A 15,174-nucleotide genomic window follows, 5' to 3' on the forward strand; every position below is an offset into this window, starting at 1 on the left:
TAGGAATACTGTCTCAAGAATTCAGTAACTTCAGGTATTCCATACCACATGATCCTGAGATTGCTTGGGCATCCAGAGTTTATAGTATTGGCTGAACTGGTAGAGCTGAGGATACTTAACAACTTTCAGGGACTTGAGATCTTTATCATAGGGCTGGAATATCAAGCAGAGAGCAAGTGGTTCTCTCTGAGAGGGCAGGAGGTCAGTGAAAACAGCAACAAGGTACTCCACGATGCGTGCTCCTAGAAAAGTAAAAATAAATTAAACTATTAACATGAGCACAGACACTGGGGCAACCCTCATTCCTTTGGGCCTCGGCAGCAGCCCACAAAGCATCACTCAGAAAAGTATTGAATAAGATCAAGAAGTGTTTGTAGTGACCTAGACAAATGTTCCTGACCACTGAGATACCTGAAAAATCCTCCACACATCAGTACTTGCTGAAGTAAATAATCCACCCTCACTGTGTTGTGCTAAACATGCCTGTATTTCAACAGCAAAACACCCCTGCCAAGCCCCACCTCAGCGAAGAGCTGATTTGCACCGGGGCACGCACCCCAGTGAACGTGTGCAAGTTAAATAGAATTTTCTTTCAGAATTGGGACTTCCAGTCCACCCCCGGTGCTACTCGATCGCCAAATACACCCAGAGAACGCAGTGAGGTGCTGTGGAGTTGGCAAGTCCTGCTCCAAGCCCGCCTGATGCCCCTGGGACTCCAGCGCTTTCTTCAAGGAGGTGGCAGAACTTTGCCACCAGAGCTTCATTTCTGAAATAGTTTTCTTTGGAAAATGCATCCATTTCCTATTTAACAGCGCAGTCCTCTCTCCCTGATCTCGGAAGAGCTGCCTACAGCCATGGAAACCACTTTCCTCTCCTGGTCTCCACACTCTGTCCTTTAAAACACTGTGTTACTGAAGCCAACTACCTCCAGACCCAGACTGTCCATGCAGGGACAGTGTCTCTTCTCTTCAAGGTCAGGGAAAAGTGGCAGAGGCACCTACAGAGCTTCAATGCCTCTCTTGAGCAAGAAACACCGTGGATTTGAATCTCCTTCTGCTTGCAGGGAAGATAATGTCATGTCTTAAGCTAAAAAACGATAAATGGTAAAAAAATTATTAAAAATGGGTAAAAATGATGCCACTTCTCACTCCACTGGTAGAAATGACACATTAAACCAAAAAATCTGTACCTGTTCCAGTTTCAGACTGAAGCAACAGCATATTCCTGGCTTCTAACGCAGCAGGAACAACAGCACTGAAGGGAAATGTTTGGACATCACATCTTCATTTAAAGAGAGCCCAATTTCTTCATCTAAGCCATCACTGCCCTCGATCAGGACATCCACCATATAATCAGGACATCTAATAAGTGAAGAAAAAAATCTAAGCAGAGGATCTAGACTAACTGGGAAAACAACAGAGGCAGAATGCAACACTCCAGGAATATAAGGCATTTTTTTTAAATTCAATCCCTCCAAAAAAAAAAAAAAATATCAAAGAAAGGATGAAAGCCCCATTTGTCACGCAATACATTGTTAAGTGCAACACAAAAATCACAGCTGAACTTCACTCTGCCTGTCAATGCTGCTGTCCAGCACAGGCTGCCCAGAGAAGCTGTCGCTGCCCCTGGATCCCCGGCAGTGCCCAAAGCCAGGCTGGATGGGGCTTGGAGCACCCTGGGCTACTGAAAGGTCTCCCTGTCCATAGCAGGGGGTGGAACTGACAAGCTTTAAGGGGCCTCCCCATCCAAACCATTCTGGGATTCCACAATTCTATGAACAGCCCCAGGCAGAAGGACTAAATTTCCATTTGAGTTCAAAAATGCTGCTGCAAGAGCATGAATAGAGACTTCAAATACTGTTAAAGTGGCACAACCACATCAGAAATTACTTTTGGGGGTTAAAGTGGTAACTGCAACTCCAACTTCTACTTCTGATACCAAGTTCACATGGAGGGCTGAGTCCTGGAGGTCCTTACTTAACAGGATTTCTATAGTTATCCATCCCCAGTTTGCTTACTGGGGATAGAAAATGTAGCCCCAAGTCGTGAAATTGTGTTTGAGGAGTCACCACATACCAGCAATGTGAGAGACGGGGATGCTGATGTTATCAGAGTCCTGTTTAATTAAACACGGCGACCTGGAGCATGCTGGCTTCCTGAACCAGGTCTGCTGCCTTGTCTGTGCAGGGGCAGGGCTCTGGCACCAGCTTCAGCAGGATCTGTCAGCAAAGGTGGAGAGGAAGGTAAGTGCGCTGGCTGTCAAGCGCAGGGGAAGCATATGCTGCTAAGAAAGACCGTGTGCAAAAAGGTGTTGGAAGATGGGCAGGTTTTAGAAGGACAACTTCCATATCACTTCTGCAGCATTCTGTCTACGGTTCCTTCTCTGCATGGGAGTGGAAAAAAGAAAGGTCCACGGCAATTTGGCATCCAGATTGCTACCACAGACTGAGTCCCTGGGGAGACCGCACTGGAAATGAAGCACTGGGCATTCAACATCCTGAAGAGTAACAGCAAGTGTCAGCTTTCCTTGTAAAAGACCACAATTCACTGAGGTCTGATAATTTTGGCACCTAAAGAGGAGATAAAAGGTACCACACATACGGCTCTCTACACTTATACCAACAATGCTGTAATAAGAACTGATCCTTTTGGATTGCATTTTCCTGCAAATAATTTTCCTGTCCTCCCATTTGAGACAAGAATGATGCCACCTCTGTATAAAGAACCCCAAACAATGCTTTTCTGAGAATCCATTCACTGGTCTTTGACAGGTTTCTCAACAACAGAACAAAATCTCTAGTTCCCACCAACATTATTCTTTGCATTGTTCATCCAGCTAATTTGAACACTGTTACCCTTTCCAAAAACTGAATCACTGCTTCCTTCTGGTCTTCTTTAGCATTATCCAAATGTTCCAGCCAAACTGAAAGTTCCCTTCCATGTGTACTCAAACACGCCACTGTCACGTAAAACCTGTCCAGGAAACAAAGGGGGAGGTGTGTAAATAAACCTCAAAACACCTCAAATACAAAACTCCAAGAGATGCAGATCTTTTTGTACAGTAACTTCATGATCCCTTCTTTTGGGAAAGGAAAGAGGAAGCGCAGGTCGATGAAAAGAAGTACCTGCCACTCTCCTCACCCCCTCAACTCAAGAGGCCTTTTCTTTCCACTCACTAGTGGGACTTGTCAACTGCATAGTGGACAATAAAAACCTTACCTCTATAATTTCTGGAAAGCAGGTTATACTGCTTTCAGAGGGTTGTACATCTTCATGTCATCACAGGCAGAAAAAAAGTGCGCCTTACAAATAGCCTGTAGGACAGTTTAGAAAACTACTGATCTAACAAAGAAAATCATCGCTAAATTAAACCTGAATCCGGTGTCGACCACACAATCATGCAGTAAAGGTATCTGCTGCTTCAAGAACAAATTTTACCATCCTGGCATTTCAGACCTGTGGGATATAGTGAATATCCCGATATTTCAATTCAAATACGTACCCTGAAGATTAATTGTTTGCTGGAAGTTTTCAGATGAGAGTGGGTACTTGTAACAAACATTTTCATCAGTAAATAGAAGACTGATTTTTCACCAGATAGCTTCTCTGTTTCAGAGATGTCCTACAAGAAAAATGTATTAGAATTCCTCTGCTACAGCAACACTGTATAGGACTATGTTGCACTGACAATGATACGCAAGGTAAGCGTGTTACTTTATAGACCTGCCCAAAAGTCCCAAGGCCAGAAACCAGTGGGATCATTCACACTACTTTGCAGTCAATGAGCCAGCATCGTTGCATTCATTTGCAAAATGTTTGCCCGAAAAGCGGAAGAAGACCGTAGTAACAGAAACCCCCAACTATTGAAAGGGCCCAAGACAAAGCAACTTCCCTCATCAATCATATTTCATTCCCTAATCATTCCATGTCTATCCCTGCTACCTCCTCAAAGCCAGGTCCACTCTTTTCTCCTGACGTGACAAGCCAAGTCTTGACAGAGTTCTTATTTGACAAGCCTGCAGTAAAATAGAGTTGGGGCCCTGATGGCTTCCACCAATTATGGAGAGCATTAAAAAATGTTGGAATCCTCCTTGGGAAGGGGTGGGACGGCTCCCATCAGTAGCTCATTTCCCTGGTCTGCAGCTCAGGCTTTCCAGACAAGTGGAATCCAGCACACTCTTTCTTGTGAGGGAACATCTCCAGAGACACAAAGAGCTACAGCAACATCCTCCTCCGTTCATCAGGGAGGCAAAAAATGTTTTCCCTGTAAAAAACCTTCCAGCTCAGAAGGGAGTTTTCACTACTGCTAAGACTGTAATTCCTGCTGCTTTACAAAAGGGTCACCCCTAAAATGTCTGGACTAATTTAAAACAAGGCGATGCCAGAGGTAAACATTTGAGGACAACAGAGCAAGCAAACATAACTTTGCACCAGCCTCTTACCTGTACTCTGAACCAGGCAAACTTGTTGGCAGGAAGTTCCAAAGCCACTTTCAGGATCTGGTGCTGCAGAAGAGGAGGGACCTCCTCCCGCAGGCCCTTTCCAGTGACGATACCTGAGGTGTGAACGCAAGAAACAAACTTCACATCGGTCCATCTGCCTGAGACTTCAGAACATTCCTGTTTTAGGGTTTAGAACACAACTGTGAGACAAGCTGGCAATTCACAGATCTTCATGTCATGGGATCCCCAGACACACTGCAGCGAAGGCTGGCCAACCCAAGGCGGGAATCCAGCCCTCAGAGGGAGATTTCATCACCTAACCCCAGCACAAAGCACTGGTCGTGCATGGAAATATAAAATCTCTTCTATCAGTCTCAGCAACCTTGAAAAGCTGTGACCTACAGGCAGGACAAAGGACAAACTGGAGAGCAAAATACAGAATTTAACTCAACAAATGCTTATACCACGACAATACTTGCTCCAGACAATGGAACTTCACACTCATGTCTCTCCCTGCATCCCTGCTATCACCAGCTCATGAATAACCTCACTTATTCTTGTGACAGGTCAGGGAGCTCTCGCAGTGCAATCAGAACCTGAGCTGCCCCCATCTGACCTGACATCAGCAGCACAAAGCACTGGTGTCTGAGCCTCTCGGAGCCTGGGTAGGGTCTTTGTGGCCCTCATCAGAGAAACAACAACACATTTTAAAAAGTCACCACCCAGGCAATCCAACAGTAAGACCAAACAACAAAAACTTAATAAATAATAAAAACAGAACAGAGAAACTAAAATGGGCTACTTTTAGAAAACAGTTCCTTTATCTCCACAGAAAAGCAAACCTTCCCTTCTGCTGTGGACTTTGTAAACAGCCAGAGAAAACACTGGAGGAAATACAAACCCCCATCACATACCTTTTAGCAGCTTGCTAAAATCAAAGTTGCTTTGTGCTACCAAGTGGGGCACAACCTTCTGATAAAGACATGACCTGAAGCAGTGCAGCTTTCAGAAGCAGCATCTCAGCATCATCTGAACCTAAACAAAATATTTCCATAATTGGCTTCTCCTTCCTTCACAGCAAGAGTGGAGTGTCACACCTCCATTACCCAGCACAAGCATTACCAACTTTATTTCCAGCACGCTTGCCTAGGAAATGACCTGCCGTCTTCCCAACAGGAATGAGAAAAACACCCACGGAATCCCCAGTTTCCTTCCCCACACCTTCCTGTATGAATACTTTCAAAACTAAATCCACTTATTCGGTGCTTAGATCGAGAGCTGCCGTTTCTAATTTGACTCACAAGTGCTCACACATATAAAGCACAACCTGAGCATCTGAATACTCCCGGTAAGAACCCCACCAGTCCCACTGCTGTTCAGTGCAGGGCTGAACAAGAGGAAAAAGCGAAGGAAAGGATATGGTCATGCTGCCGATTTCTGGGCGCGCTACTTTTAGCTAATGTCAGGTAGGTTTGGCTGGGGAAGTGCACGAGACAGTACACTACAGTTTGTGAAAAATTTATTATTTCAGTTAAAAATTTCTCTCTTTCCCTTTCCCCTTTTAAAATAAGACTTGTCAGCGTAAGCTTTTGGCAAGAGGCAGACAACAAATACCTGTCTGAGAGAAACAGCAGTAGCACTTAATGCAACTGTTCACTTCCTAGGAAAAGCCATCTCAGGTTTCAGTTGTAACAGGAGGAGGCATAAAAGCTACTTGTTATCCAGCCATTAATGAAAGCAAGCAAAGCACATGGACCAAAACAATCAACACCTAACTCTTCCCTGTTAACTTCATCTCCCTCAGGGAGCTAGAAAGAACTGGATGAATGCCACAAATAAACTTTGTTTGCCTGAGTCTCAGCTCCCATTAGAAAGGAATTCTCTAGAGGCCACAATGCAAATAAAGCTGTTAAAGGTGAACTGGGAGTAAGTGACAGCATGATGACCACAGAATGCTGAGGAACTACAGCTGCAGTCCTACAGAACCTAGCTGCCCCACTGGTTTCCAAGCCTTGGACTGCCAGTGCTGACATTTTGCTGCCCCATTAGTGCTCTCTACCTGGTTTGCATTTTAATTAGGTCATGTAAATGACCGTGCCTTAGAAAACAAAAACCCAAATGCAATTATGAAGTACCTTTTAATTCCAGCACCTGTGCCAAGACTGCACTGCCACCAGCAATGAGAAAGGAGAGAGCAAACTGAATACAGGCCATGCGGGCATCTGTTCTCCCCTGGAAACATAAAAATGTAAATATAAAATTAAAAAAAAAGCTGTCAGCACACAGGCGGTACCCAACTGCAGAATCAATACTGCAACTGCTGATTACCTGTACCAGTGCCACAAATGGGTAAATGAAACAACTTCTGTAAACATGCTGCATGCAGCCACAGACCCACATTTACATGCAATACATCCACAGTGTATTCAGCTAAAACGCTTCTGGCATGAAGCAGATCACTTTTACCTAAAAAGGAAAATGTGCTAGTTCACGTGCTCTTCAATTCCAGAGATATGAGACCAGGCCACAGATCTAAAGAAAAAGGAAACATGAACAGCAGTTTCATGCCAAACCCTGCGTCACTGAACCTCCTCACTTGTGCCCTGCTTGGTCAGGTCACAAAAATGCCCATTAAAAGGGGCAAGTATAAAACTACCAACTCAGGCACAGTGGAAGCAGCGACACCCTGACCTGTAACAGCACCACAGGATATGAACAACGGATCACGGAATGGTTCGAGTTGGAAAGGATCCTAAGGATCACCTCATTCACCTCCTGCCATGGGCAGAGATGGCTTCCACTATCCCAGGGTGCTCCAAGCCCTGTCCAACCTGACCTTGGACACTTCCAGGGACAGGGCAGTGACAGCTTCTCTGGGCAACCTGTGCTGGACAGCGTCTCACCACCCTCATGGCCAAGAATCTCCCCCCAATATCCTATGTAAATACACCCTCTTTTAAAAAAAACCTCATCCCTCATCCTATCACTACACTCCCTGACAGAGTCCCCCCATGGTTTACAATTTTTTATAAACCTGCTGTGCAAAATAATCTGCATGTAAAGATGATTCTGTGTATGCAAAAGATAAGGCAGCAGGGACTCATGAAAAGGCTGAAAGAAGAAATATAGAAACAAACAAAATTTTGCTGGAAGCTTTGGGCCTGGTATTTTTGTGTTAAAAACTCACCTCTGATAACCAGCTGTGACACAATTTCATGGAAAGCTGTACAAGAGTAAGACCTTTTGGATGCTTGTTTCCTTGTACCTTACTGGAGCACTTGAGCAGCTTGTGGTCAAAAGACTACACCCAAGCACTCAAAATTAAGGGTGGAGGTACTCCTGCAGACAACTCCTGCAGTGAGGTCAAAACTCGAGGAATCTGACAGTTCCAGAACTATAAAAGGTGGTTCCAGGGAAAAAGGGATGTTTGGTTTTTTGCCTTCCATTTGACTGCTTAATAAAGAAAACGTCTGAATTTTCACCTCACATGGCACAAACCTAACACAAACTTACACATTCACTCTGCAAGTAATCTTTAAAATCTAGAAACAATATGTCAACATTGCAAACAATACTGGATTAATTTTATACTTGCATTTGGAATGACACTTAGATATTCTTGTTCTGGTTTGTGTCAATCCTGACTATTTTTAGCAAACAGGGAGGAAACAAGAGATAGTTTCTTCAGGAAAAAGAGGAGTGACTTCTTCCCCTCACTCACATATTCCTCTTAAGGATTTCCAGTTAGAGATAATTTGGATTATTCTGTTTATGCTTTCAAACACAATTACCCTGTATTAGTACTGAGCAATATCCCCTCTCCAACTTCCATTTATTTCAGTGGGACCAAACCACAAAATGACTGACTAGTTTCCAGGAGTGTACTATCGCTTTCACTCTGTTTTAGACACCAGAAGGACAGTTCACAGAAACTGTACATTTATGTTTCTCCACAGCTCGTTGGCAACACGTAAGGCATTTTCATGTGCCCAGTTAGGCACAGTCAAGGACTTCAGCCTGACACAGGACAGGAAGGGAGAGTTAAGTTCTTGCAGATGAAAATACAACAAACATTGGCAACAGTTTGTTCCCAACAGTTAGCTAAAAATGCTGGTGGAGACATGGCATAGCATTTCATTGCATGCAGGACCTTAATTTACCTTCTTGCATCTTCTTTCCAACAATCCAGGCAGGTATTTCATTGAAATCGAAATGACTATATAGATCCCTTGCTGAACCCGGGCCCTGAGCCACCATTGCTGACAGCAGTGTAAGGCACCCCTGGCTCATCCTAAAAACACAAAGCAGAGGGAAAACCTGCAGGTTATTTCCAGGATCATGGTTATACTAATCACCAAACCAACAGATTAAAACTTCAAGAGAAAATAGAAGGGAAGTTAAATAATCAAAGCAATTATTTTAGGTAGTAATAACAGCAGCTGGGAAAGAGGGGTGAGGGAGGAAGGGAGAAGGAAATGCCTTTTCATATTCTTCCCCAAAATTAAGCCATAAGGTGAGGCTGGATATTCCCTTTATCAAGTAGTTTAAAAGGGTGAAAGTGTCAAAACGAACAACTCTAAGATGACCTGTTCATGGCAGTGGGGCTGGACTACACAAGCCTTAATTATGATTCTATGAACTCCTAAATTCATAGAGGTCTGCCATTTATTTCAACAGGAATACATAAGAGGACAGCAGACCTCCATCATCTGAACAGCCACTACCATGAACACATTTGTAACCTGTCCATCGTGCATCTGTCATGGACAATCTGTAAAAAGCCGTGTGGTTCAAGCAGAGATCCCATCTAGACATGCAATAAAGAAAATCCCTCTGCACAGCAAAGAGGTTGCACAGAAAATGCAGAGCATCTCCCACCAGAAATCTGCAGCCCCCTCTGTGCAGGTTCTAGAAGGATTCCTCCAGAACCTGCAATCTTTAAACATTTCATCAGAAGTGCACATCTTGCACAGCCTCAAAATTTGTTTCCAGTTTACACATTTGAGATTCTTTGTCAGGTTAAAAAGCCTGCTGCAATAAGATCAACTGCACAGCTCAGGAAGCACAGCTGTGCCTATGAACTAGGCAAGCAGAGAAAAGGTTTTCCAGTTCTGCTCAAAGACTGAAAGATGAGTCATTTGCCTCGGCCAAGTCAATTTCAGTCTGATTTTTTCTCTGCTTCCCTCTTCCTCCCAGGTCTGTACTGAAATGTCTCTGGCATTTGCAACTTTTTTCCCCATCCACAGGAGCATGAGAAATTGTTTGGTCTGGACTAAATAACAACAGTTATTGAGCAACCTAAAATGACCTCAGTTTTAGGAGACTGAAAAAATTACAGAAAAAGCCAGTCTGAAAGAGAAAAATCTATTATAAACATGGCAACCTGACTCCAAAAAAAATACAGGAAAACAAGGAACTCAAGAGCAGCTCTTTTTGCTGTCACAGGAAGACTGCCCAGCCCTGTTCCACGCAGTACATTCCACCCCACAAATCAAGCAGCAATAAATTAAGAGGACTCAAGGTACCACCAGTGTTAGCTCTCACCAGGGCAGGCCCAACCGATGAAAACTACACCTTCAGGAAATTATCCTACAGCACTGGATTGTATGATGCATCAGAGCTTTCACTTTGCAAAGACTTCCACAGGCAATTATTTTATGACAAGTGGAAAAGGATTATTAAATAAAGGTGGATTATTAGCAATAACTCAAGATGAATTTTGAAACGTCCCGTACAGTCCCTCCAGATCAACTGACAGAGATTCTCCAGCAGAGCACCAAGAAGACTTACTTGTGATTTTCAGAATACAAAGCAGCATAGACCAGTCTCATATAGGAATGAATCAACTTTCTGACGATGTTCATTCCCACAAATGTGAGCGGTCGCTGGCTGTCCTCAGTAAAATGGCTTCTAGGGCTTGAAAGACTAACAGCATCTGCCGGATAAAAAAGTATGTTAGTATCTGACAACATCAGGTAAGACTTGAAATTATTAGCTGAGCAAATAGTAATAACCACCATCGATAAAGGGTAACCCCACCCCAAGAGGAAAGCTTCCACACACGAAAGTGACATTAACTTTTAGATTCTCTCCCAAATTAATGCTTCCTCTCGGAAAAGATCACTTTGGAGAGCATGTAGTTTCAAGGAATCATTGCTTTAAGAGACGGCTGCTCCTAAGTGGACGACGAAAAACAAAATGTCCCCGAGAAAAACACTGGGGCTGTTCCGGTCTTGCAATTATTTCCCTGCAGAGGAATCCAGAAACCACACAGCACTGGGCTGCGCCCATTACAAACACCAGCCCCTGTGAGCAATGGGATATTGAGGGAAGGCTGTCACTGAACACGACACAGATAAAAATGATACTGGAAGACAAAGAATAGCAGGCGATGGTTAAAAAGCCACACAATACAGTACTATGTTGTAAGCAGTCAGCAATGCTGCACCAGCATTCAGAGTGAAAAATTATTGAACTCTTTGTTCATTCGTCATATTCTGATGAGGATAAATTGTGTCCAGCTAAAATAAGAAAAATGAGGTCAACTTTACCAGCGGCTTCCTAGAAATACTGATATATCAGGGAGATACCTAAGAACATTTACTTTCACCAGACTATTGTTTTGCTTACTTAACTGCTTTTATTGATCCCCTTATTTCCTAAAAGATCTTTTGATAACATTTAAAGAACCTTAACAGCTTGATTTGGACGGGACGATTGGCTGTGTGTGTCATTAAATCCAGGAACATCTATGAACTGAAAAGAGCATCTCCCACTCGGTAGGTGCTTCTGCCACTGCTACTTCCAGAAAAAAAGAAAAAAACCAAACCAAAGCCATAATCAATTATCAGAGTTATCTACACCACAAAGCATTTATTCACAGAACCACAGAGTATCTTGAGCTGGACCCACAAGGATCATCCAGTCCAACTCCTGGTCCTGCACAGCCACCCCAACAGTCCCACGCCTGACAGCGCTGCCCAAACCTTCCTGGAGCTCTGGCAGCCTTGGCCACTGTGACCATTTTCTGGCAACCTTTTGTCGCTTCTTCTCCAGGGTGGGATTGTTGGGACTGCAGCCGCCAGTCCCTGAATTACAAGCCCCCTGTCCAACTTACTTCACTTTCCGGCTTCCTTTCTCCATCGAGAAGCTTGAATATCTCAGCACACTCCATGGAAATTTTCACGGATCTCTCCACGACATCGTACACTTGGGCCGATGGCAGCGTCCTGGCGACGGACACGAACGTCTCCAGCCCTGCAAAGGCGCAGCGTCAACCCGGGGCACCGGCGCCCCGTGCAGGGCCCGCTCCGGCCCGGCCGCGACCCTGAGGGGCCGAGCGGTGCCATGTGCGCCAGCCCCGCCAGCAGCAGCACCGGTGCCACGCACCCCCTGCGACGTGCCCCGGGACAGCCGCCTCCGCCCGGGACGGCGCGGCCGCCTCCGCCCGGGACGGGACGGCCGCCTCCGCCCGGGACGGCGCGGCGCGGCCGCCTCAGCCCGGGACGGCGCGGCCGCCTCTGCCCAGCGCAGCCGCCTCCGCCCGGGACGGCGCGGCCGCCTCTGCCCAGCGCAGCCGCCTCAGCCCGGGACGGCGCGGCCGCCTCAGCCCGGGACGGCGCGGCCGCCTCCGCCCGGGACGGCGCGGCCGCCTTTGTCCAGCGCGGCCGCCTCAGGGCGCGTCTTTCCCGCCACGCAGAGCCCCTCACCTTTGGCGGCGGCCGCGGGGTCCCGCAGCAGCGCCGTGAGGCGGGCGCCATCGAACTCCTCGTCCCGCGGGCCGCAGGCTCCCCGCTCCGCTTCCCGGCCATGCCCGGTTCGGAGCCGGCACGGCGGCACCCCGGAATCGCCGCAGCTCCCGCAGGCAGGGGCGGGCGGAGCGGGAGCGGCAGCGGCCCGGAGATATCGCGGCCCGGGCAGGGTGGTGCTGCGGTCCCGCCCCGGCCGAGTTGTCGGGCCTGCCCAGCGACCGGTGCTCAGGTGAGCAAAAAAGAGTTAAAAATAGTTACCATGGAACGGCACAGAGTCCCCCTCCGGTTCACAAATTCAGAGTGTGCAGAGCCCGTTTTTATACAGTTTTTGGGCTTGGGCAACCGATTACGTCATGGGTTCTTTGTGTGTATGATTCTTGATTCATATTCATCTAGGGTCTTTTACGGTTGCAAGTCAGGTGAATAGTTTTTTCCGGGGAGACAGAAGCTTTTGTCCGGGTTTGCTGGAACCGGGTATTGAGATGTATGTCCTTGACGACAGTCGGGATGATGGCTGTGGGGCGCTGAGCACTCGGCTGACGGTGGCTGATGGCGGTGCTCAGCTCCATCAGCCAGGGGTCACACCCTCCTTTCTCTCCGCGATGGGTGATTATCTTCCCTCTCGGCAGAGGAATGTCTTCCAGGAACCCCGCATTCCTTTACGCTTAAGAAAGTGATGTTATCCAGTAAAACACAAACTAACTCTAAAATATCTACTACACAGGCTTATAAAGTATATTATTAAAAAACCCACGAATTAATCTCAAAACATTCACCTCAATCTCGTTCCACCATCCCTTCCCACCCCCTGCCGTGGGCAGGACACCCAGGCGGCTTTACCTCTAGTTCAGTCAGGCCACAGGGATCCGGGGCAGCCACAGCTTCTCTGGGCCCTGTGCCAGGGCCTCAGCACCCTCACAGACGAGAATTCCTTCCCAGTATCCCATCTGCAGCGGTCTCTCTCTTTTGTTTCAGCCTTACAGTTTTCTTGAAACTTAAATTTATGCAGGTATCCAAATACACTGGCAATTCCAGAAATCGGTAAGCACATAATATGGAAAGTAAATAACATTCTCAAGAGGGAGTTGCTCTGTTTTTGAGGGGGTGAAAAGAAAGGCTAGTGCTAGCAGAACTAGGGAAAAAAAAAATTTGATTTAACTCTGTTATAAAAGGCTTAAAGTACCCATACTGAGATCTTCAAGGTAAAAGTCCTAGTTACCAGGCTTACAAGCCTGATAGTTATCATCACACCATATTTCATGGTTCTAGTATTTTAAAAGTACTGCAGAATGCTACTGAAAATTATTTTTATTTCAACTTGAAGTTAAATTATTCTCTCACCTCACTGCCTGTGGAGCTGTTAGAGGCTTCCAGGAGGCTGGGGAAGCAGACTACGGGTTTCATTTCCAGCCAGGTCACTTCCATGTTCTGCTGGAGTGGACTTTGAAGCCTGTGTCCTTTTCTTTCTCTATTATATCTGACAACTTTCCTCCCCCGAGTCTGCTTTTTGGCAAGACGCATTTACGGAGGGTCAGTCGAAGACCTCAGGCTCAGAAAAAAATCATCTGTTCTGCTGTGCTTACGTGTGCAACAGATGGGAGCAGCAATGAGTCGAGTAGTAACTTCTGAGCTGCCCGGTTTTTCAGTAAATCAAAATATTCTGTGATTCTTGCCAGATGAACTTATCATCATATCCAAGTTACACACACCCCTCTGGCATTTTCAAGGCTAAAAAGCAATTCCTGGTCCCTTGCATGAACCTCAGCTCCCCCCCTTGTTCAAGGAACAGTTCTAGATACAAGACTAACTGAGCCAAGCGACCCTTTCCTGCCTCAGTTACGTCCTCTGAGGCCTTTACTGTCCTGAACAGAAGGTAAACAGCTAAGCCCCAGCCCCGCAGTCCTGCCCAACTTGCCTTTGCTCCCAAACCTGAACCTTTTTCTTTGCTGTGGGATTCCTTACTCGTGCAATCCTGAAGACAAATATCTGATTTGGCAGATGAGACCATTTCTAACACAAAATCTTCACCGAGGTTTCTCTTCTGATTTCAGCCTTAAGCACTCCTGTCCTCCTCAGGCAGCCCCTATCTCCAGCCGTTAGCCATGGATCCTTGCTGTTCTCTAGCTGACACTGCCACCCCTCAAGTCTCTTGATACGCATTTACATCACTCCGTAACCGTGTCCTCCTGACCCTTCCCAAACTCAGCCTGATCTCCAGGCCTACAGCCTCTCCCTGCAGATGAGGGACTATGAGAAGGGCTGCAGACAGACCTTTGCATGACCCCAGCTATACAGCCCATGCTAATCCCAGCCCAAACCTGTCCTGCTGTTGGGATACCCCACTTACAGTTACAGTAACCCCTGTGGTGGTTTCACTTCACTTCATCTGTGAGTTGCAATCTCCCACCCTTCACTCCTTTGGTAAGAAACGCATTAGTGTCTTAAAATAAATGTTTCATTTTATGTATAAATTAAGTATAGAAAGCATTCAGAGGGAATACATTTAATCCAAAATCGCACCTTAAAACTATAGCTCTCAGTGTTCGCTCTCAGTTTACACAACTATTACACAGAAAAGTTTCCTTCAGTTTTTCCCCAAATTTCAAGTGTGATATAGAGCTCTTTGTCAAATCTTCCTGCTTTCCAGCCTTTGGCACCCTGAGGCATGGGATGACAGAAGGAGAGAGGGTGACGCTGCCCAGAGATGGGCTGACAGGACCACCTCCTCGGCACGGCCTCCCAAGAAGGGAATGCTCCCAACACTATCTCTTCTTTGTCATCACATGTCCAAATGCCCTGTGCCCTGCACCTCCATGATCCTTGCTGGGATCAGCCCAGTGCCAGCTCACACACTTGGACACATTCATTGCAGAGCTTGAATTCCAGGAGTTCGGCATCGAGGAGTCCAGGGTATGTGCAAGGTCCGTGTATGGACCCAGGAGACGAGTGGGCTGGCAAGGCTGAGGTAAAACCACAACTTTT

The 15,174-nt window shown here is 46.2% G+C and overlaps 1 protein-coding gene across 1 annotated transcript; it reads right to left on the reverse strand.

Moving 5' to 3' along the window:
* Window positions 1–9,955: 9,955 nt before the first annotated feature.
* On the reverse strand, window positions 9,956–13,596 carry LOC136297499 (nucleolar pre-ribosomal-associated protein 1-like). Its single transcript, XM_066197442.1, has 4 exons — window positions 13,534–13,596; window positions 12,151–12,205; window positions 11,559–11,698; window positions 9,956–10,376 (listed from the first exon to the last, which is right to left on the reverse strand). Exons 1-4 carry the CDS (start codon window positions 13,594–13,596, stop codon window positions 10,302–10,304), a joined length of 333 nt encoding a protein of 110 aa, XP_066053539.1. The 3' UTR covers window positions 9,956–10,301.
* Window positions 13,597–15,174: the final 1,578 nt, after the last annotated feature.

Source organism: Chamaea fasciata, unplaced genomic scaffold (assembly GCF_029207755.1).
Source record: "Chamaea fasciata isolate MVZ Bird 193981 ecotype frontalis unplaced genomic scaffold, bChaFas1.0.hap1 SCAF_15, whole genome shotgun sequence".
In the NCBI taxonomy this organism is placed as follows: domain Eukaryota; kingdom Metazoa; phylum Chordata; class Aves; order Passeriformes; family Sylviidae; genus Chamaea; species Chamaea fasciata.